This window comes from Teleopsis dalmanni, chromosome X (genome assembly GCF_002237135.1).
Source record: "Teleopsis dalmanni isolate 2A chromosome X, ASM223713v2, whole genome shotgun sequence".
Taxonomy (NCBI): domain Eukaryota; kingdom Metazoa; phylum Arthropoda; class Insecta; order Diptera; family Diopsidae; genus Teleopsis; species Teleopsis dalmanni.
In genome coordinates, this window is record NC_051848.1 from 17,555,955 (window position 1) to 17,579,775 (window position 23,821).

At 31.0% G+C, this 23,821-nt stretch overlaps 1 protein-coding gene across 2 annotated transcripts in view; it reads right to left on the reverse strand.

Annotated features, from left to right (window-relative positions):
• The window catches only part of LOC119688998 (polypeptide N-acetylgalactosaminyltransferase 2), a 113,122-nt gene extending 94,628 nt beyond the window's left edge, over window positions 1-18,494 (reverse strand). Inside the window, exons 1-3 of one of the 2 annotated variants that reach the window (XM_038103716.1) lie at window positions 17,984-18,494; window positions 11,013-11,023; window positions 9,468-9,743 (exon numbers count right to left, since the gene is read on the reverse strand). In XM_038103716.1, coding sequence (XP_037959644.1) covers window positions 9,468-9,554 — 87 coding nt within the window. In that variant the 5' untranslated portion in view covers window positions 9,555-9,743; window positions 11,013-11,023; window positions 17,984-18,494. The remainder of the gene's footprint in view (window positions 1-9,467; window positions 9,744-11,012; window positions 11,024-17,983) is intronic. The other variant, XM_038103717.1, reaches the window with a different exon arrangement.
• Window positions 18,495-23,821: the final 5,327 nt, after the last annotated feature.

The window sequence follows — 23,821 nt, forward strand, 5'->3', positions numbered from 1 at the left end:
CACAGTAATTTCTGCATGCACATACTAACTAGATACATAATATATACTGTAATATGGTATATTATAATAGTAGCGCAATATGTGAAGTGGCTGGTTGCCTTTCACTTGATTACACTGAAGACAAAATAAATTACAAAATACAAATAAAAATGAATTTGTATATACTAAAAAATAAAATAACAAATAAAAATTTATCTTTGCCAAACCTAGCAAATTATGTATATTATATGAGTATTAACCAAACAGAGTAAGGAAAAATGTATATATTTAAATATATGCGGGTAAGTAAATAAATTAAGAAAACAATAGCAACCAGAAATTACAAACATTTTTGGTCACAAAACACAACAACGTAAGATACTTTTAAGTTTTCCACTGTTTTAGTTTTTAATTTAAGAGATACGAGCAGCTTGTTTGCGCTTAGATACATCATGGGCGCCACAGCCGGCCCCATACATTATGCCATCGAGTTACAATTATTAATGTGTACTGCATGTGCACACATAGACGCGCAGATACAATATCGCCGCATTAGGTCCGCCGGGCTGGCTTGTGTGCAGATACAATTCGGCAACAGTCATATTTGTCTTTGGCATGCAGTGTACACAATTTGATTTAAATTTATTTCACTGCACCTTCGTAACCTTTTTCTATTAACAACGTCGCCTTTTCAAACTTTTAAATTTAATTTTCTATCTTTTTTACGTATTTTACGTATTTCTTCATCTAATTTTTTTTTTTTTGTGTTTTTTTTTTTTTTTTTTGTGGGCAATATCTGAATATCTATTATTTACGGCGACCGTTACTGACTTCCCTTTCCACCTTATCCGCCCCACACAACTACAATTCAATTTTCAATTTGCACAAGAAAAGATATTAAAAGTATCTTAAAAAATCCGATCGCGTTGATTTATGTTTCAATTGTCAAAATAAATTTCGTTGCCGTGCAAATTTATACTGCATGTGTTAAATCGTTCGTATCTGCTAGGAGTATCTCATAAAATGATTACATTATGTTAAATGGTAAGGTAGGAATTAGTTTGAATGGTGGCTATAAATAATCTACGAAAGTTGTGGCCATGGTTTAAACCAAATGAACAAAAATGAAACTAAAAGTTGTATCTGATCGCTTTAATTTTAAACTATACAGACTGATAATGCCTAACCTTTTATGTGAGATAAACTTAAAGTTTAATTCGAGGCTTCGTTCATTTAAACAATTTAAACTACTTAGCTTCGTGCTATCACTTTCAATACTTTTATGACACCAAATGCGCGACGGCATGGATTGACTCTCAAATATTCCAAACATCTCTAAATGCTTCTAAATGACTGAGAAGAAGAATCTACTGCAAAAAATAACCTGCCATTCTGAAACAGTGCATAAGGATAGAAACTTCACATGACTTAAGCTACTGCTGAGATATAAACTTTCTTATCCGTCTTTTTCAAGAAATTCTTTTATTGCACCTGTATATGCAGTGGATCTCACTTCTTAATAATTATTCCAATTTTTTTTTTGGTGATCGTTTTTCTTTTTGCTCTCAGTTTCTGTGAAACTTTGTTCTCAAATTATTTGGACACCCAAACCATCTTTTTAGATTCGCTTCCAGAATGCGGTTGAAAACTCTCAACTGCGACATTCTTGAAACGCGATCGAACTACTTAGGTTGGCGGCATCGGATCTTACGTTAAATGTAATTTACTTCTCGTAGAATTGTTCTTTATTCAGTCACATCTAGTGTGACCCACAACTACCTTCAGATACTTAATTTCTACGTATGTTACTTTACTGAAATCTTGTCGTTTGATGAAGAACACTCTACTCCGAACAGTGGAACTGATTTCACAAAAGTGGGGTCAACTTTTGTTTTTGGTACTTGTTTTTGTTATTAATATTTCGTTTTCTAAAAACTGATGCGTCTTCCTTCAGATATCCGTATGTTTTAATTTGTTTCAATGGAATCTCTAGTGCTTAGTTTATACCATATACATCAAATGCCACATTTTTTTCATACATATCGCCATTTTCTTTTTCGTAAGTAAAGCTTTACATCGAATAAATGTATTTGTGTACTTTTCTTCTGCTACAGAACCAGATCTACAACCTGTGGCTACATAGCGATCGACTTTTTTATTATTTTACATTAACATAACCAAAATTAAAACTTTAAATAATTCTTCTACTTGCTTCTATTTCAATTCCACAACCTTTACTATCTGTAAACTATCATTATTTTGTTAGTTTGTGATCTTCGATTATCCACTGTAAATAGTCATTGTAAGTAGGAGATCTGTGTTCGCAAATTTTTGTGCTCAAGTACTATGGTCAAAATATTCCTAATGTTATTCATTATTTTACTTCTACATAGATGCCTCCAAGGTGAAAGGATCTACTCTCTACTACCAATAACTCAACGAATCATACTCGCTGCTGCATACCAGAGGAAGTATCTACTCCAGATCCTCTTTATTGAAATGAATATCTTTATTGACAGTCTGCCGAATGTTACGAAATTCGGCTATTGTATCTAGAACCTGCACACCTGCAGTTTTGGTTTTCCGGGAATCAAAACTGGAATTAAAGGGACGATGGAAACCTATTTATAGCTTACGAGTTCGCCCATATAGTTGACATGCCGCCCAATAACTATACATTGGGACTATAACTCCATCAATACTATCCCTAACTCGTATCGCTAAAGACTCGGAGGCCTGTGAGTAGTATATCAATGCACAAACAAACTTACTCAACTTATACAATATAATATTATATTGATATAGGAAGCAATTTAGTCAAGGTCGAAAATTGTTCTTACGCTACTCTCAAAGAACTGCAAAGAAAGATTGTTTCATTTGAAATATTATAACTCAAAAGAACATATTGATAAATTATTTGCCTACTAACAAATGAGCATGTTTGATTTCGTTATTAAATTTACACGAATATGTTAGTGGGTTATTATACCTCCGAACTGAAACCCTCAAGTGTACTCTAACGGCACTTCCAATTAGTAATGCCTTTATACTAACTATCCCAAAGTCAAATATATGTAAAATATTCATGATTAGAAAATAATATTATTGCTAGATGTTTATATCTAGACAGTCAGACACACAAGATACGAGTATTCTTCCCTATTTAAAAAATTTAAATTTTTAATTTTTTCCAAAAATGTATTTTTTCTTTTAATTTTCCCACAGTATTGTATTATCCAAGTAAAGTGGGCTTTTCAACAGAAGATTGAATATCAGAAAAAACTTTCTATTAAAATTAGTTTAGTAAACGTTTCGTTTTCACTATTGTCTCTCGCGCTGTTTAATTATTCCAAAGCTAATTAACTTTAATAATCTTGACTCATTTTCCCCTATCTTGTGATGATAAACACATTAATTTAACGAGTTCCTCAGAATAAACACAAGAAAAACTATTTAAATATCTGAATATCAGCTAATAGAGTGTTTGAGATAAGAAATCTACGACAATCAAGAAGAAACTGCAGTAATGACACATTTATTTGATTATTTGATTAAAAGAAATAACTTAAATATCAGAAGTCTGTTATAGTGCAAAATAAGCAAAGAGAAATATTTACGGTCTGGAAATAAAAAATTTATAAGTTTTTCAAAAAAATATGTTGCCGCATTTTTTTAGGAAATCTTCGGCGCCATTTGGATGACGATCGATTTAACTGGTATTGCATGCAAACTGTTAAAGTGTCATTCGGATGGAAATGGAACCTCTCTAAATATTCGACCAAGGTACATTAAGTCCTTCATAAAAATCAATATCGAATCGAGTTCCTTGAAGGTTTTAAAATTTATTTTAAAAATTTTAAATTTTGAAATACTTTAAACGCCTATTGCGAAAAGAGTATTTTAAAAATTTCAAATGCCTTGTAATGGCAGATATACCATACAATACTTTAGAAATAATATATTGAATCAACTTATATATAATTTTTTCCGTGTACAAGTTTTCTTCTTATCTCTCAACTGAATGTTTAATGTATTGTATGTGGTGATGAGTTTGTCCCATGGATGGGTTTTGAGCGTTTCAATTGACAAAAGCTAGAAACATTATATGCTTCAGTCCACAGTGTGGTATCAGAAATCCCGTGCCTATATTATTAGTGTTATTTTCGGTTGGCAAGTCTAGGGTAAGTTTTCAACCGTGATCTACTTTTAGTACAGCTTTCGTTTCTGAATGGTTAAGTGTAAGCATAGCGTGTAACGTGTAATGAGTCTATATGAGACTGTTTTAAATGGATTGATGAATCTCTTAGCCTATCTTTACAATTACTCTATTAGTTTTTAAACTAATTAATAAACTTTATCCTGTCGTTGCCTTATGCTTTTCATGTTCCCGACATGAATAGCAACTATTATACGTAAAAATGTGGTGAAAGACGGACTGGTGAAGTTTTTGCACTTGAAAAATTAATATATATGAAAACAATCATATTTTAACTTAAAAAAAAAAATAAATTAATACCAAAACAAGACACAAAAAATTTGTGCTCAGTGATAGCGAAACCTGGGACTTCAAGCATTCGAGTTGAGTGATTATCCGCTGCGGTTATTATTATCGTTTCAGTTCTGCAACTTAGTTTATTGGTTATTCAAATTAGGAATACTAAAAATTTTTAATAGTGTTAATTTTTATATTTATATTTTATTATGGTATGTTCTATACAATATTTGATTGTATAAACGTAGCCTATCCACAAAGAGTTTTGCAATTTTGTTTATCTTGAGCGATATATCTCATTCTACCTATCGATTTATTCGTTTTATTGGTTATGGTTCTAAGCCTCGTGGATTTCAGGTTAATGCCGCATGTTCTACGTCCTTTGTGCTTTTTCGTGACATGTGTCCAATCCACCTATATTTCCGTTGTCGAATTTTTGGTTTATTTAAATGTTACAATTTAAACATGGACATAAGTGTACTTTATTTTGGACCATCATCTGAGCATTGTGGGCTATTATGGCCTGCTTTATCATCTCATAAAATAAGTTGGAAAAATAAGTGTTGTGTCGTCCTGATTGGAAACGGATAAGAGGAACCCCCAGGTTCGTTCTTTATAGCTTTCTCGCTTTGATCTTGGCAAAAAATACTCAATCAATTTTCTTCTTCTTTATGGTGGAATTAAATCCTTTTTTGTTACAACAATTGAATTGGATATATTTATATAAAATTTTGACATATCATATTATAATGTTTATGTAGAGCCAGACGTTCAACAATTATACCATCTCTTCGGCGGTCGACCGGGAAAACTCGCGACTGTTGGTTTCTCTTCCATTATAATCTTGACCAGACGATGATTTTCTATTCTATAAACATGCAGATTTCACTCCTTTCGTCTCCGTCTACTAAATGTCATCAATCTGATTTAATCAATCTGATATTAAGAAATGCCTGCTATGGGTGAAATGCAATTTTGGCGTACCCATATAGTTTAAATAAAATTTTTTTTGTCATATGATTTTGATATTCAATCGCTACTGTATTGTTGTTGAATTAATATAGTATTAATCCAATACTTTCTCTGCTTAAATATTTGCAGACGATTGAACTGTTCTTATACTTCCATAAAAAAATTTACTCATTACTATGCAAATCACAAATTATTCGTAGTTTGAATATTTAAAAAAAATTACCGAATAACCTTTGAGTCACTGAAAACTACTCAAGAATTTTTAACAACCGCCACTGCTTTTGTATATGTCGGCGTAGGCGTGGGTGCGGAGGCAAAATATTTTGACTTATACACCAAATATATGCATTTAGTATAACGGTTATTGTGGCAATAAACTAGCAACAACAGCAACACCAAAAAAATTAGCACAACAACAACAACAACAAGAAGAAGAAGAATAACAACACAAATATTGGCAGCATATCTTGTAATAATCTTTGTAGTTGTAAAACGAAGCACACTAAACATTAAAACAACAAATAAACTAAAAACAAGGAAAAGCTAAATTATTGTGTAGTACAATGTGTAATATTCAGAGTACGCAAGTTGATAACAGCGAAAGCAACAACAAACACACCAACGAGTAGTAGTACAAAGTATAATAGTAGTAGTAGTAGTAGCAGAAGTAGTAACAGTAGCAGTAGCAGCAACAACAATGTTTGTTAACAAAACAGCCACAATAAAAGTATTACAATAGTAATTTGCATTGTTTCTGTTATTGCTCATTTGTTGTTAGCGTATAGCTTCTAATCAAGCAATAATTAATGCAAAATATTAAAAAAAGAAACAATAGAAAATGAGCGAAGCAATAGAAGAGACATAAAGTAAAGAGTTTGTTGGTTTTTATTGTTGTTGTTGTTGGTGTTGTTGGTGTTGTTGGTTTTTGGTTAACTTTTCAGCTAAGCTGAGTGAGGTAAAATCGCTTTGTATGATAGCTGACAGATCCATTTGGTCACGAAATGTAAACGATAAACGGTAGGAGAGGAATGAAAATGGATTATTATTTAATTATTTTTGGCTTTTTTATTAAATTCCTGGTATTTTTTTTCGGCTTTATTTAACTCTGTTCCGTCCTTTCAAAGAACTTAATATTTTTCTTTTAGAAAAAACATTTCTGTGGAAAAATAGATAATAGTTTTATGATTTTAAACGTTTGTGCAAAAGGTAGAAATTCATACATACATATATGTATAGAAACTACAAAAAAATACCTAAAATAATAATAAAAATTATTTTTTTTTATTTTGGCATTTATTTATTGCATTTTTATTACTTAACTAATTATTTTTTTATTAAAAGATTTGTTGCTACATTGTACAAGGCTACCATGAGCGTTCCGCCTAATATACATATACATTCACAAATATGCATGTATTTATGTATGCATATACCATGTTTAATTATTAATATTTCAAATATATTTTATGGCACTAGAATACATTATATTACCGCTAAGCATTAGCGGCATTAATGTTTAGGAGACTGTTTCATCACGGATCTCCTAGAGATGACGAAATTAGAATTACTTGACCTTTTTCGCTTACTTGATTTCTTCTGAAAATTCAAATAGCTTAACAGGAATAACGCAAGGAGTTATGTTAGAAAAAAAAGGTTAGTAAAGCTCACTTCCTTATGGGAACTTCAATGCTGTGGTCGATTTTCGTAGAGAAGAACAATGATGCAACACAACATAATATATAGTAAACCGATTTTTGCGACTTTTTTAGTATGTAATTTGTTGTTGTTGTCAATGGCGTTTCTTAGTGCAATGAGAGAGAGAGAGAGAGAGAGAGAGAGAGAGAGAGAGAGAGAGAAATATTGCAATGGGTATTAGTTGTCTCTGAGTATAAGTGTTAATGTTCCTTTAAACCTCACTTCACTTTGCTATTAAGTATATTGTTTTAAATAGACCATACAATTATAATTGGATAGATTGTTCAGATTACGCTACCGATTTTTTTTTTATGTACCAACTTTTGTACATGAATACATTACTTCAATTTTCACTTTTAAAGAATCATCTACATACATTAGCCCTGCAGACGATTAAATGCTATTAAAATTTTGTTATCTTAGAGAAAGTCATCCTAGGCATCCATAATATAAAAGAAGTGAAATAAATAGACAAGTCAAGAATATATGTATATATATATATGACGTGAATTCTTTGTCTTTAATTCTTTTCTTTCCAATAACTTGCTGTCATTCTCAAACCAAATGCGTAGTGCTGACAAGTGAGAGGATTTAATACCTATTCGATATAAAGTCAATCTCTAGTAAGTTGATATGCATTGTGTATTATTTTGAGTAAATATCGACACACGAACTTGTTTTAATACGAAAATAATTTACATGCATCTGGGACTTTGTAATGAACCTGGAGCTTTGTAATGTAGATAGTCAAAATAGTATATATAAAGAATTATAGACATATATTATCTGTCAAGTGCTATGATTTTAGTTTTAAGCATATAACATTTTTTATGTACTAAGATAGGTGCTGGGATTGCCATAAATCGAAGTGTGGCAACTCTGCTTGACTAAAAAGATCCATTCTTTGTTTAAGTATTTAATAACTATTATATACAACGATATGTACTAGAATTATCAAAAAATAAAGTGTATGAACTCTGCTTGAATGAGACTGAAAATATCCATTTTTTGTTTAAGCATTTAATACCTATTATATACAACGATATATACTAGGATTGCCACAAATTAAAGTGTGGCAACTTCGCTTAAGTGAAACTTTAAAGATCCATTATCTGTTTTTAAACATTTCACATTTATTATACATTTATTATTAAGTTATAGGACTTAAATGAGGACAGCTCCCATGATTAGAGAGTCTGAAAATCTTTCCGCATTATTCATTAATTATGGTATTGAAAATCTTTCAACCTTTCCATTTTGAAGTACAAAGTGTTGAATATTAAAAATGATCGATATTTCGCTTTAATATGTTTTTAAATTTAAATATCGACAATGTTATTTCTTAACCTATTTTATACTTTTTAACTTCTTAATCACTTTTTTCAATATTAACTGTTAACGACACAATCTATCTACGTATCTTTATGGTATTTCCTCTTCAATTAATTATGAGGCCATAATGACTTATGTGTATGTGTGATAATTTCTTCAGACAAATAGTAGTTCCTAATTTCTTAACTAAATTTTAAATGACGAGAGCAATTCAAATTAATGTATAAGATTTTTTTTTAGATACTTGAACTGTGTGCACTTTGAGGAATTCAACACATTAATGCACACTAAAAGGGAGCAGATAATTGCAGCAAAAAGCACATTCAGTGCGTCGACGAAAGTGAAGACATTCTCTTATTTCAGAGCAGAGGAGTGCTTCACATTCGTAGTTAATTAAAAATGTTTTAGTTTCGCTACAAAAAGAATACAAATTAATTTTTCTTAATTTTAGTATTTAATTTGTTAATTTGAGCGAAACTACAGTGCAGTGTGAAGAAAGCAAGCAAAGGAATAGCAACGAAGATGGAGAAGCCCGCCCGACTTTTCCATCTTCTAATTTCACGCCAAGTATTTCGTTCTTTGTAGAATGTTTTGTACGCTTAGAGCACATAAATTAAAGTAACAAAGTATCGACTCTATGGCTTTTGTATCTTCTATCTCGACACGTACAACTTGCGGCATTTGGTTTCTATTTTTTAAGCGTTTTAATCAGAACTAATGAACTTAATGAGCCAATTCTCATGCATGCAACGACGCCTTGTGCGTAGCGTTCGCTGCATTTAAAACGATGATGTTTGTTGGGAAAGTTTTGGAATTAGAGACATATGTTATTGAGATTCACAAAAGCTAAAGCCGATCAAACAAGAAATCGGCTTGGACTATGTTATGTAGATATGTCTGTTATTGCTTACTAATGATGCTTGAATTTATCAAAAAAACAAAAAAAAATGTGTTTATTGTGTACTTGTGTACATGTAATGGGAAATAGTGCTCTTACCTTTTCAGTGTTCGATTGGAAGAAGTAAATCATGACGAACATCCAAATCACACTCACAAAAACAACTAATTTAACATTTCGTCGCATTTTGCTGGCGATGGTTGCTTTTAAAGTTTGGATTGGAAAGAAAATGTTGCTAGTAGATATTCGGGGCTGCCGTTTGTTGCTGGCTGCTGCAGTTGCGAGTGGATGGCGGTGCTGTTGATTGCTGATATCTGTGATATTTGTTGCTTGTTGAGCTGTTGTTTGCCGCTTGTTGGCGTTCAAATTTATTGCCTTTGGGAGGATTTAAAAAAATACATTTAAATTTTTTCTCAATTTTTTTTTATTAACTATAAATATTTAAAAATCGCAAAAGCAAATATAAAATATATATTAAGTCTTATGTAGTATTTTATGTTTTAATTTTTTATTGATGGCCTTTTTTGCTCGCACCCGAAAGCACCCGAAAAAATGTGCAGTTTATTTATGTTTTAATGCTTTTTACACGCCGTTTTTATGGAGGCAGCAGCAATTTTAACTTATTTGTCATATCGTGCGGTGTATTTGCTCAGTGTACAGTGTACAGTGTACAGTGTACACTGCAAATATTTTAATTAAACATTGAGCAAATATACAAATACATAGTATTATTCACTTTCATGAAACGCTTTTTCGCTCTACATAACACTTTCTCGCCCGCTTCACGACTACGCTTACTCTGTTTACCTTCAAGGCTTTGCTTGCTTTTTGGCTTATTAATTAATGCTTCAGATACACCGGAGCGGAGCTATCAATAAAAACTTGCCAAAAATATTTATTTATTTATGCAAAAAAATAAAAAAAATAAAAAATAAAAAAAAAAAACTAATGTTTATATTGAAAGATGAAAATCTATTAATTTGTTTCTATTAATTTGTTAATAATATTTAGTTAAATTGCTTCTTATTATTTATGCACGCACAATCAATGCTGTTGCAGTTGCAGTTGCAGTCGCAGTTGCAGCTGTAGCTGCAACTGGCAAATAGATATACTTGAAACTTTCGAGAAAAAATAATAAATAAACTGGCACAGAAACTGTGTAAAACATTTATTGCATTTATTATATATGTATGTGTAATTATATATAATTATTCACAGACATTAATATCAAAACAAAAATAAAACAACAAAAACAACAAAAACAACAAAAACAATAAAAGCGGTAAAATTATTCGCGCTATAAACTTCAGATGAAAATCTGCACCGATTGCGTTTGTAGATTGCGAGTATCTGCAGATTAACTTTCGTCGCTCAGATATAAAATAATTTCAATTAAACTAATTATCGCCGTTGTGCCAATTGTATAGTGTTTTATTGTTTTTTTGTTCTTCCTTAAATAAACTTTCTCAAATTTATTCATAAATATTTTACAATTTATTTATTTTATTATTTCTTTTCTTTCATTTTTTTATTTATTTATTTATATTCATTTGTATTTCACTTCACATATCAGAAACTATCATACATTTTTGTTTGTGTTGATTGTAGCTTAGATTTTTTTATTTAAGTGAAATTGAACTTAACTCCTCATTTAGCTAAAAAAGAAATAAATTTGAATTAAAATATACATTACACATAGCTAAATTAAGTTAAAAAATAAATAGTTAATTTTTCGTTAAAAAACAGTTTATTCAAATTGTACGAATACACGAAAAGCCTACTCACACGACAAAAGTTAAATGCGATATTGAAATCAAGATTAAGTTCCCATCAGCTGTTTAACAAGTACATATAACGAAGTAACGATGAAAAAGAGGGCACATTAGAAATTAAGAATGTATTACCTAATCAGGACAATGAGGACAAAAAAGTATGTAAAAATCGGGTTTGAAAACGTCTACTAAAACTACTGGTTAATATGTTTAAAAACCACAAACACAGAGACACAATAATAAGTTTGCTTCTGGACACACAGGGATCCAGGAAAAACCGGAAGTAGAAGGACTTTTCAGAAAAAAAAGTTTAATGGCAATTATTTGCCATCACATCAAAACGAAGTAATAACAGTATTATGTCAAGGAACTATTAGTCTTATATAGTCTTATAGGTTTAAAACATTTTTAAAACATGAATTAACATGAGGAAACTATCAAAATAGAAAAATTATATGCTAGATTGGCTTCTCCAGTAAAAGACTAAGAATACTGACTTGGCGTTTAACTGACTACTGTAAACTCATTAGAAATGTAAATAATGTGGGGGTTCAATTCTGCAATGAAGAAACTATGTCGTCAGTGCAGATATAGAGTAATGGGATGTACTCGTGAAAAAAGTATGTATGCAGAAATCTAATATCAGGCAAAATATATGCAAATCGAAAGTCACGTGCCAAAAGGACTAGATATGATTTTATAAAATTACTAGATCTTTCAATCACAATACATTATTCATTTCATTTTATTTATTTATTTCATTATAGTACATACCTACATATGTATTATCATTTACATGATAACATCAATGCATTATATGTTATCTCATGGGAGTCTTGTTATTAAAATAAATAAAGGCTATTAAACGAGCAAAAGGCATTAATTTCGAATTCATTCGAAAATGTAATTAATTCCAGTGGACGTTAATGGATGCATTTTATGACACTATCCTTGCTACTGACTCGCTTAACCAGCTACCCAAAAGGACATTTGCATTTAAACGACAGACTTATGCACACAAAAACACGGCTTTCGGCTTTCCAATTTCCGGACTATATTTCAGAGCCTGAATGCGTAACGCCGTGTGAAAATTGTAAGCTTCTCGTGCGCGACGTGTATAATTTCAGCGGAAACATCAATGAAAATAAATCACAAGGAAAACATGTGTAAGTGCATGTCCTTGAATAAAAGCGGTTCCGAAGAAAAGACACTCAAAAACTCATTAACTTAAAAAATCAGGAAAAATACGGGAAAGTTAAAGCATTTTTCGCACATACTATTTTCCCACTTCAAATGGACAGACACTACTTTCGAATTAAACTCATATTTAGTATGCAATTTTGTTTAATATTTTGCATTTTATGCCCTTTTGCGAAACATATATAAAATATCCTTTAGTGCCATGATTAATGTAATGTTTATACATCCACAAAATATTATTTAATTAAGGGCTTCACCTGACATAATCGCTCTGAATTGGATCTTATTTTAATAAGCACGAAGCCATATGCTAGCTTAAATATTTTAATGCAATTGACACTCGCAATTATTATCTACATTGTTGTTGTTCTCGTTGGAATTAACCCCGCTGCAATCCGATTCCAACGTGGCTCAATATTGTCCGAAAGATACATAACATTTAATGAGAAGGATAAAGGGACGAAGTTTAAGTAACTTGTGTAGAGTTCGTTTCACATACTATTAAAAAATTTAAAAATTTGTCTTAAATCCCTTATTTTTAACTCTGTTAAAGCTGAGTACTCAACTGCACTGACAAACGAGGACATAATAAATACTCATCAAATATTTCAATTTGGAGTAATAGTACTATATTATTTATACAAGACATGTTATATATATATATAGATATATGCATATATATATCATATACGAATATATGAGATATATAATATATATGGAGAAAGAGTAAGCATTACTCATATAAAGTCTCTAAGAGGTACCGTAAATATATTAACGAATATACATGCTTAAAGTTATAGCTGTCAACTTCATTTGCTATCAGGTCACTAATATTTATAGTTTTGAATATTAATAAATAGTGATAAAAAGCATTAGTATACTTTTCAAAAGCAACTTATTTACGAATATACAATTTTTTTAAGAACTATCTAAACGTTGTATTTAATACCTATATCACAGTTGAAGCATTCATGATTTTCATCACATACTATAATCAACTTCTATTATTAAAGGGAAAAGTATCTTGACCTTTGTATGAATCTATGCATGCAGTTAACTTTGACATAAAATAAGAGTATTATATAAGGTTTATCTGTTAGGTTATATTATAAAGTCGTTGTTTTGAGCACAAAGACTCATTTAAGCTCCAATAATGTTGCGTTGTGAAACCACGACTGAAACGTTACTCATATGACAGATTAGGAGAATAATAACAAATATCTTATCGATCTTTCAAAAATCTTAGTTATCTTTTCGAAAATGTGAAACATGTCCTATTATATCCTGGTATCTTCATCAAAAATTGTTCTGTTAATGGATGGAAGCTAAATTCCTTTAAGAATGACAAGCCAAAATGGATGCATCCCATAGCTTAGTTCTAAAGTGGTGGCTAACTATAGACTTTATTGAATATAATTAAGTTTATATTCTGCGATAATAAAATAACTCTGTAATTCTCTGGGATGTTACTTTCTGTACATGTAAGTGCATAAATATGTATATGTAAATATGATAAGTAGACTTTACTGAAAGTTAGTTTCACTTCTAACAGATATATATTATATTATATATGTTATAAAGTAAACATATATAACTTTAAACTCTGTATTTACTTGATGTATATGTTAGAGAGTAGAACATGTGATTTTAAAGGAATAAAAGATTTGCAGTTTATAGTTTGATAGATTTTACACCGAATTTCTTTACGGCGAGTATATTTTGATCACTTAACAAATAAAAATTATGGTGTCCACTACATATTATCATGTATACCAAATATATGCCATACACCACATATGTATGTCATATCATGAGAACCATTCTGAGAAAATTAATGCAAATGAAGGGAATTTGCAGACAGAATCAAAAACTGACGATATTGGACTATAAACACATTTATCCTATATTTTGTTTTTGTTGTTGTTTTCGTGAAATTGAATTGTCTAAAGTAAAAGGAACGTATGTTAAAAATCTGGAGTGGTGATGCTATGAGTTTACTGCACTGGATATAACAACACAACTTATGTCACGAAGTATTGACATTAAAATAGTATAATGTCTTTAGTGTTAGATTTCTTAGAAAAGTAACAAATTTTGGTGTAGATGAATGGACCCTTTGTTATTCTACTTATAAATTCCCGACTATTATCGTAATAATAATGTTATAATAATGAAGACGTTGCGTTCCATTGCTATATATTGAATATTTTTGGCTTATTTCACATTTTTTGGAAAGGCAATAAATTATGTATTTTATCTTAAAATAATTCTACATTCTACAAAATATTGCCCCCAAAGCAAACTATACAAAGTGCTTATCTGGAACTAATTTTTGAACTTTTTTATACATAAACAAATATACTTTGACTTAAAACTGCTTAAGAACTTTATTTGCTAAATGCTCAATAGTCTGTCCGTCCGCTTGCCAGCTTTTATCAATGACAGTATTTGAACGGCTGAGATAAAGCGCTGACTTATTTACGGAAACTTATTTTTAAACATTTTCAAACTTAGGCGATATGAAATTGCGAACACGTTTACCTTCGGAGAAAATCTGATGTAGCTAATGCCAGAAACGTGAGTGGAATTAGCCATTAATGAGCCCTAGATACTATGCCAGAGTCTCAGTTCTCTTATTTGCTTTTTTATATTGCCGTTTTGTGTAAATGTTTACGAACAATTAAATTATTATTCCAAAAATATTGGTTAAGGGGTAAAAGGGATCATTGAGGTAATTCGTTAACTTTACATATTCTCTAATTAAATAAATGCATTTTTGTGTGATCGTACAACTATTATGAATATTAAGTAACATCATTCTTCAAGAATTAATATTCGAAAAGTCACTGATGTAGATGTTATAGCACAATATGTCTTAGGACACGTATCATGTCAAATGCAATGATTTGCAATGAAAAATATCTTCTTTCTCAAGAACTTAGAAAAATAATTCAATACTATCCTCAAGCACTTTAATTTTGTTAAGCTTTTATGTTACAGAACTAACAGATGATCTTCTATAAACCTTTTACCTTATCATAAAGAGTGCATTTAAATATAATATATCTTAACTTTCGCAATAACTGTGATTAACCGATTTTTAGTATAACTGTCTGTGTAAAGCGTATTAAGGTCTTGTCAAATTCGATGTTAATGTCTTTTGTTTTTTATATTAAATTCAGATTTTTCCATATATAATAGATGTACTTAGTATATTAAGATATTTGTAATGCGATTCAGCAGACATCAAAGAACATACAAATCGGTATATATATGATTTGTATATATGTTTAGCTGTTTACCTGTTCACATTTTTATCAAAAACCAAAGCAAAAACTACTGGACAAAGCAACACAGATTGCATCTACTCGTAACACTGCGACATTAGAAAAAGGTTATGATACTAAAGGAAATAATAGATTCTTAACTAATTCAAAATTTTCTATATTAGGCAAATTTTCGCACTCTCTTCTCATAAAAGGAAAGACGACGATATAAGATATCGTCCGGACTTCAATCAAAGTCCACAGATCTGTCCGGAATGCGGAAAATACCAGCAGGTGGCATCAAAGTGAATTCTGAATTGTAACAAGACTGTGTACTTCTTCGGCTATTATTGCCGAAGCTTTTATTTTCATCGCTTTTATTTCTATGAAAAAGGGCAAAGATCCATATGATTCAGCAATCTCACCGATATGTATTATGGCAATATTATATTATATTATAAATAATATCAAATATCTTCACTAAAACTCAGGAAACTTTAACAAAAATTGTGATTAGAGTTAATCGCCATCAATTATCGAAATTATAATGACCCGAATATTTAAGTGGGTACTTCGTCATAATCTATGTAGAGGAATATGCAGAAAACATCGCCAAGGAAAACTTTATCCAAAGGCTGGAAAAGATCCGAAGCCCACAGAACACAAAAGTGAGCGAAATTGGAAAAGTGTTGCGACATTAAGGGAACGGCTCGAATGAAACTAAGTAATTAGCAACCATGAGAGTTCAAAAGAAACTATTTGTAAGAACCTTCGGTTTCTTATAGGAATTATGGATAAAATTGACACAACAAATTGTATTCACTTCATTTTTAATATTGTTCAGATTTTTTGGTAAATAAAATTAGATTAAAAACAAATAGATTTACTTCTCGCCCAACCAAATTTATACTACTGTATTATCTCACCTTGCTCAGTCAAGTGGATATTTACATATACTTATACTTTGTGCATGCACTCGATCATATATTGCAACAAAAATAATAACAACAACAACAATAATAATAATAATAATAACAATAATAAAAACAACAACAACAACAATAGAAGGAGTAAAAAGGTGGTTAAAAGAAAAACATGAATTCCGTTTAAATTGTGGCAAATAATACGAATTATTTTTTATAGAAAATCGCTGGTTAAAAGTTTTTTAAATTGAAGAACTTCTTATAATATATTCTCTCCAAAAATATCCTATATAGAGATTGTAAGAAATTTCCTGATATTAGGCTTATATGTTCACATCTCTCTCCCCTGATTACTGGGATGAAGTTTGCTCAATGCATTCGTTCCTAAGAGTTGGTTTTAGTGGGTTCAAGTCTCACACTGGGGCCTTCGATGCCTTCTACCTACTGCAAAAAAAAAACCTGGCGAACCACAATTTCTAATAGGTTGAATGAATTGTTAAATTGAAGAATAGTTACATTTTTAGGAGTATAGTACATGGGTTGAATAGGTGGGGCAAATATGTCCTTATTTTATTCAGACAATAAATCAAGAACTTCTCTGCATAAATTATATTATTATTAAAATTTTTATGACTAATGACACGAGGAGCGAGGAGAAAACTATATTTTATCTCAATGTGTCAGTTTTCTTTTTTTCTGGTCAGTGAAAGATCTGAAATAGCTCTGATCCTTGAAAACTATTAACGAAGCCAAATCTACAAACTTATCCGTTTGGTTCACTTTTATTTGAATAGTGATATCTTTACAACTATTCTGATTTGGTTTCTGGAGTATGACTCTGGAGAGAAGAACTCTGTTTTCAAATAGACATTAACACTTACAGTTCAATAATCACAAACAGTTGAACCAAATACGGATGGATGGATGGATGTTTGGTGATATTTGTAACAGTTGTGCATGACTATCTCAAGAACTTACTTGATTCAAACCCCTCTTTAAAATTATATATGTAAATTGTTATTATTACTACTCTTGTTGTTGTATCACGAATATTTATTTATATTCGTTTTGTGTGCTAATATATAATATCACAAATGAAGAGAGAGTAAAACAAACTCTTATTATTATTTTTATTTTCATTTCTGGCTTGTTTTCAAAATGTTAGAATGACAAAATTTCAGATACAAAATGTATTTTTCATGTTTTCAATGAAGACAAAAACTGTTGAAAAACTCTTTAGAATTTGTGAAAAAAGTTCTTTCCATTTAATTTTTTATTATTAAATTCAATTAAAATTTTTCATTTTATAATAGAGAATTTTTTTATTAAATGTGTTAAAAATACTATCTGTGTTTATAGGCAGACATTCTTTTAAGTAAACAAACTATGGGTTCGCATGTAAAATTAAAAAAAAATTCTTCTTTTAAACAAAATATCCAAAAAAAAAAACACACCTGCTGAAATTTAAAATGAACTTCCGCTACGTTTTTGATAAGTTGAAATACTTTTTGATAGAATTGAGGCAGAGGAATTTTTAACGATTTTTAATGATTTTCGATTATTTTTCAAATATTTTGTTTATGTTTTTGAATTTTTTTCTCTTCAGCAATTAAAAATTGTTGTCACACAATGTCCACTTTTTTCGACAATCAGCAACAAATTGTTGCGTTGAATGCACGCACCGTCACGCGGGGTACGAACGGGTCGGGCCGGGCCGGACCGATAAGATAAGATATATGAAATCCCAAAGGTAGACTTGTCAACGCGGTCGGCTCTGCGCTTTCCAAGTTCAAGCACAAACGCAAACAGAAATAGAAACAGAAACAGAAACTTTTTTGGGCTTTACCTCCGTGGTACGGCACGGAAATCTAAAAACTCTTCACCGTTCCGGAATCGTTTACACTGCACTGCACTGCACTGCTTTGCAAGCTTTGAATGCAAATTTTACTGTATCAAATTTTTATTCTTTTAGAAAATTTAATTTTAATTAATTTTATTTAATTTAATTTTATGTAATTTAATTTAATTTAATTTGAATTGTTGTTAAGAAAGCCAATTTCATATGTTATGCTTTGTTGACTTTGTTGATTTGATTTGCATTTGCAGCGCACGTTATGTCCAACGGTTAAGACCGATTATAGCCAACTGATGCGTTCGCCGTTACTACTCTACTATTTTTGTATCTTATATCTTTGAATTTGAATTTGAATTTTGAATATTTGAGTGTAACGTTATTTTTTGGACACGCTTGACGCTCTGCTGGTGCTTCGCAGCACCAAACACCGTACCGAATAGTCGAAATTGAAGCGTGTGCATATATTTTATGCGACAACTTCGACTACTGCTCGGCTTGTGTGTTCGATGTTGGGATGTTGGGATGTTGGTTCGTTCGCTTCTGTTCACTCATTCGATTTTCGTTTCGTTCATACTCGACCCGTGGTTTGACGTATAAGAGTTTTATGTTGCAAGCTGATTGCTTGGCATAGGGCAGCTAACGTAGCAATTTGGTTGTATTATGTTCGATGGGGGGTTTTTAACCTTACCAAACGGTGTTGTAAGCACCACACTTTACCTTGAGATGCAAAAAAGAGATTTGATTTGTTTTTTTCCTTTCTGTCTTCTCCTCATCTCCTCATCTCCTCATCTTCTCATCTCGTCTTCTTGTCTTAAGTTGGTTGCTTGGTTGCTTGTTTGCTTGCTTACTTGCTTACTTGCTAGTTGCCATTCTTTCAGAAACTCAGAATAGGTTTGATAGGCATCTGTTCAGCTGTTCAGCTGTTCGTCTGTGTGGCTTTGTATCTTTTAGTTGACTGACTGTCTGGCTGTCTGGCTGTCTGGCTGCCTAGCAGACGCTTTTATGATTGTGCAATATTCGCTCTTAGCTGCTACTGTATGAGACCATGTAGACTGGTAGAATCGCTGTGTATGACATGTTGGGGCAAGCATTCAAGTATACTGCGAACAATGTTTTTTCTTCTTTTCGTGCTTCTTCTCCTCCCTCTTTCTCTTTTTTTTAGTATTCACATTTGTTGGGCTTTGTGTTTTTATGAATGAAATATTATCAAAACCAATCATTTTTTCGGGTAGGTTATTTCCATCTTCACTAATTCTTCAACTTGCTCTGTATGGCTTCCAACATTTCTTTTTTCGTCCCTGCCGTACGTTTGCGGTGTTATGGACAGTATTTGGCATATTCGTTGCAGGAAGTAAGTATTTTGTGAATATTCTATGCCAGTCGCTTGCAGTTAAGTAGCTTCATTTGAACGCCTTGGTAAGGCGAGTAATTTATATTCTTAGACGTATTAATTTATTGATGTTTATTATAAGATGTGATTAGCCTTTTGGATAATTGGATTACCAAATGCAAAATTTTTGCTTATACATATATCTTAATTGAGTGGTTTTGATGTATCAAGTAAAAATCAAGGGTGTGTGGTGTGGACTCGAAATACAACTCAGAACTTACACTTCTATTTGAGATCTTTATAAATAATACAATTTTACTGTTACATTCCAGTATTTATTATCATGTTGTTGGAGTTTCAAGCCTTTTAAAGTTTCAGTAATTATATAAATTTCTTCCAATAGTTTTTTGCCCACTGTACGAATCTTAAAGACTCACAAGCGTTACTCTCTTCGCCTGACCAGTGGAACATGCTTAGACTCAAAAAGTTGGCCTTGACAACATACCATTCTACACCACACATTGTTTCTCATCCATCTTCCTTAAGAAGTGCGCAAACTTTTTAAATCATCCATACTTGCAAAGTTACTTGTCACAACAGTGAGAAAAGACAATGTTTTTCACATTTATATAGCCTTTGATTTACTCAATGAGGAAACTTTTCGGAACTTTAATAGCTGAAGTCCTTTGCTTCTGATAACAAAGCCTTTCATGTCAGACGAAAAACATGATTTATTTGTGAGTTTCGTGAGGTTGACTTTCATAATAGCAGTGGATGACTTTTGATATTGAGAAGGCATTCGGCACAGTTTGGCTTGAAAGTCTAACATGAGACACTCTTATATAGAGCCAAACGAATTTACATGATCGACAATTGGCTAATGTTTTTAAGATGCTACAACCCCAAACGGGTATAAGTTATGAATGACTTCCACGTTAAGTAGCTTTCAAGGTTTAACTTTACATTGAAAATTGAATACTTTATATCAGATATCTTCCTATCAGATCTGAATCTATCAGACCTAGATATGTTTCTTAAATATCTGCTATTGCACTTAGTTGGCGGCAAAACCACAATAAAGAATTTCATGACTCTCTAATTATTCTGGAAATCAATAATTCATGTTGCATCCATGTTTTATTTTTTATTCTATATAAATGAAAAAATTGTTGTTATCACCCATTTTCCGCTTTCTATAAAGCATATAGATTTGTTATTAGCTACACCACTATGGATCTGTCTACAGGACATTGAAGCACAGGTAAAGCCAAAAGCAGTCTTAGTGTTATGAAAATTTATTTTTAAGTGTCTTTGGAATCCATTTTATAAATTTATTAAAAATTACTTTCTCAACTAATATCTAATTAATATAATAACCAAATTATAATATTTTATTTTTAATTTAATTTATTATTATTTTTTTTTTTTGTCGTCCATTCCACTGGACACGTTTCCAATGTGCGAAATGTGCCTTAATCAGATAAAATGAAACTGTGTACATGTGTTGCGTATCTTTTCCTATGAAATTTGTTTCAACGCAATTTGTTTGGGAGTTTATATGAATAATTTCGGCAGTATGAGGAGATGAGCAGATTTCTCTCTTATACACCATAAGCCGTAAATGCCTTCCGACTGCACAACCTAAACTAAATGGTAGACAGAAGAGCACAGGAAGCACCATAAAATGTAAGCTTAAGCCTTTATAAAGTTTTTATGATGCAGATTAATTGCCGCTATAATTTTGATATATCGACACTAATAACTCAGAGTGCTTTAGTAGATCCTTGCCAGATACTTTTGCGAAAAATTGCAGAAGTTAGTCTTTTTGGGAATTAGCCGTTCTGATTATTAATATGTGGAATACTTGTACAAAACACAACACAACAAACGGAAATAGTTTCAATGTCCGAAATTATTTATGGCAGTCATTAATTATGGAGGACATAAAATTTTGCAATTACTTTACGCCTTTACGCACTCGTTAATTGTTCTAATGTGACTTTAATTAGTCACATAAAAACGCCCAAATTGACTTCCATTCACCTGCGGAATGATTGCGAATGGCGTTGGATCAACGTTAATGAAGATGAACTTCACACGCGTGGAGTGCATTTCAATTGCATTTGCATTTAGTTTTGGATTGAATGCGTTTTTGATTGCAGGGCGTGTGAAAAACTGAATGCGTTTGGGATCTGAAAGACAAAATATTGGATTAGGCTGGAATGGAAAATATTATATGAAAAGTGACAAATAAAAATAAAAGCGAAATAAGAACAGCAGTTAAGCTCTATCCTTAATCAAGCCCCACCATCCCTCGTAATCATAGATTGTTCACTATAGTTTTCACAGAATTATAACAGTTTGGCAACATTATGCATAACGTGTAAAATTAACGTAATGGTAACGCCAAACAATATAGTAAAAATATAAATGGAATATATATATAAAAGTAGCTGAAATTGGACGATTCAGAAATTTGTATGGTAAACGAGTGAAGTGGATATACAGTGTCGTGCAAATAGGAAATAAAAAACTGATATTATGACGTTCGAAATCTATGGGTTTTGCATATGATATATTCATTTTTTTGTTATAATTTTTGAAATAATTTTATCAACCAAAATGTGTAGCAGAGATACTTTTCACAATTCTGTCTTGTGATCTATTTTAAGTCTGCAATAGGAGTGTTGTGATGATCAAAACAAATAATAATGTGCAATGGCAATTTTAGAATATTTGGTAAATATATATAAACTTCCCAGACTGTGAAGACTCTGAATTTATAGCAGATTTCTTAATCTATTGGACTTATTGCTAATATTTGAGCTCAATAATTGTTTGATAAATTTATGAAATGCATAATTCTGTTAATTGTTATGGATTTATGCAAATTTGTTTAAAGTATATCTTGAAACTTGTTGATATAAATATAGCCTCAGTTATTAGAAGTCGAACAGGTCTATATATCACTGAACTATTTGTGAGATTCTTATGACAACACAAATATGAACAGTAAATGATATATTTTTGGGAACGTTTAAATATAGACCTTCCCCAACATATTATAGATACTAGAATATTAATAAGTTTGAATTTTGCAATAAAAACAATCGATGTACCTTCATTTTCTTATGTTTTTTATATAAAACTACCACAATGTGATGTTGGGATTAAATAGTGACCTCCTAATATTTATTATTTATTGTACAGTATTTTCTAATTATAATTATATTTATTCTAGATATTAATGTAAGATACGAATATATGCAGTTATGGTTTGCAATGTATATTTTTTTCGTCATCATCTACCCACAAAATCTACTTAATACTCAAGTATTCAATACTTTAATACTAAGATACAACTGTAACACGCACATATTTAAATTACTTTTTTGAGTATAATAATTCTCTTCTGTTTTATGAAGGCATATATATTTACGTTATTTGACTGTAAATTATTTAGTTAAGCTTCATACTGGTTCAGATCGGTATCAAATGATAAGTGAAATTAAAAACTCATTTGTGCAAAGTATCTCTGGATAATCTGATAAACTGAGATGCTAAACGTATATTGTATATCTATGTTTACTAGAAGTAAACTAAAATAAATGAAACATATATGTTAACACCATCTAACGGAATTTCATTAAACTGCAGAGATCACAATAAATTAACCATTAAGCCCCCACCCGATCCACCACTCTACCAGCATTAAACGAAACACACGCATAAATATAGTACACAGACCCAAGAGTACAATCTGCTTGTCTATCGAATATATATTACAGATCAGCCTGAGAGTAAACATTGATATGTATTAACTTGATACACTTGGCAGACATGTTAACAGACATTTAGACACACCGACATATGAACGAACTGATAGATATTCATCTTGATATCATATAATCGATTTATCTCATCATACTGATTCAAAATTGAGAGTTTGTATGGTTAATGCTATCTCATATATCCTTGAGTGCTTAACAGATCTCTTGTATCCTCCCACAAATGATACAAAATAGTAAATTACCTTTTTGAATTAAATTAAAATAACATATTTAAAGCAATTTAAAGAGAACAGTAGTTACATATATATCTTGATAT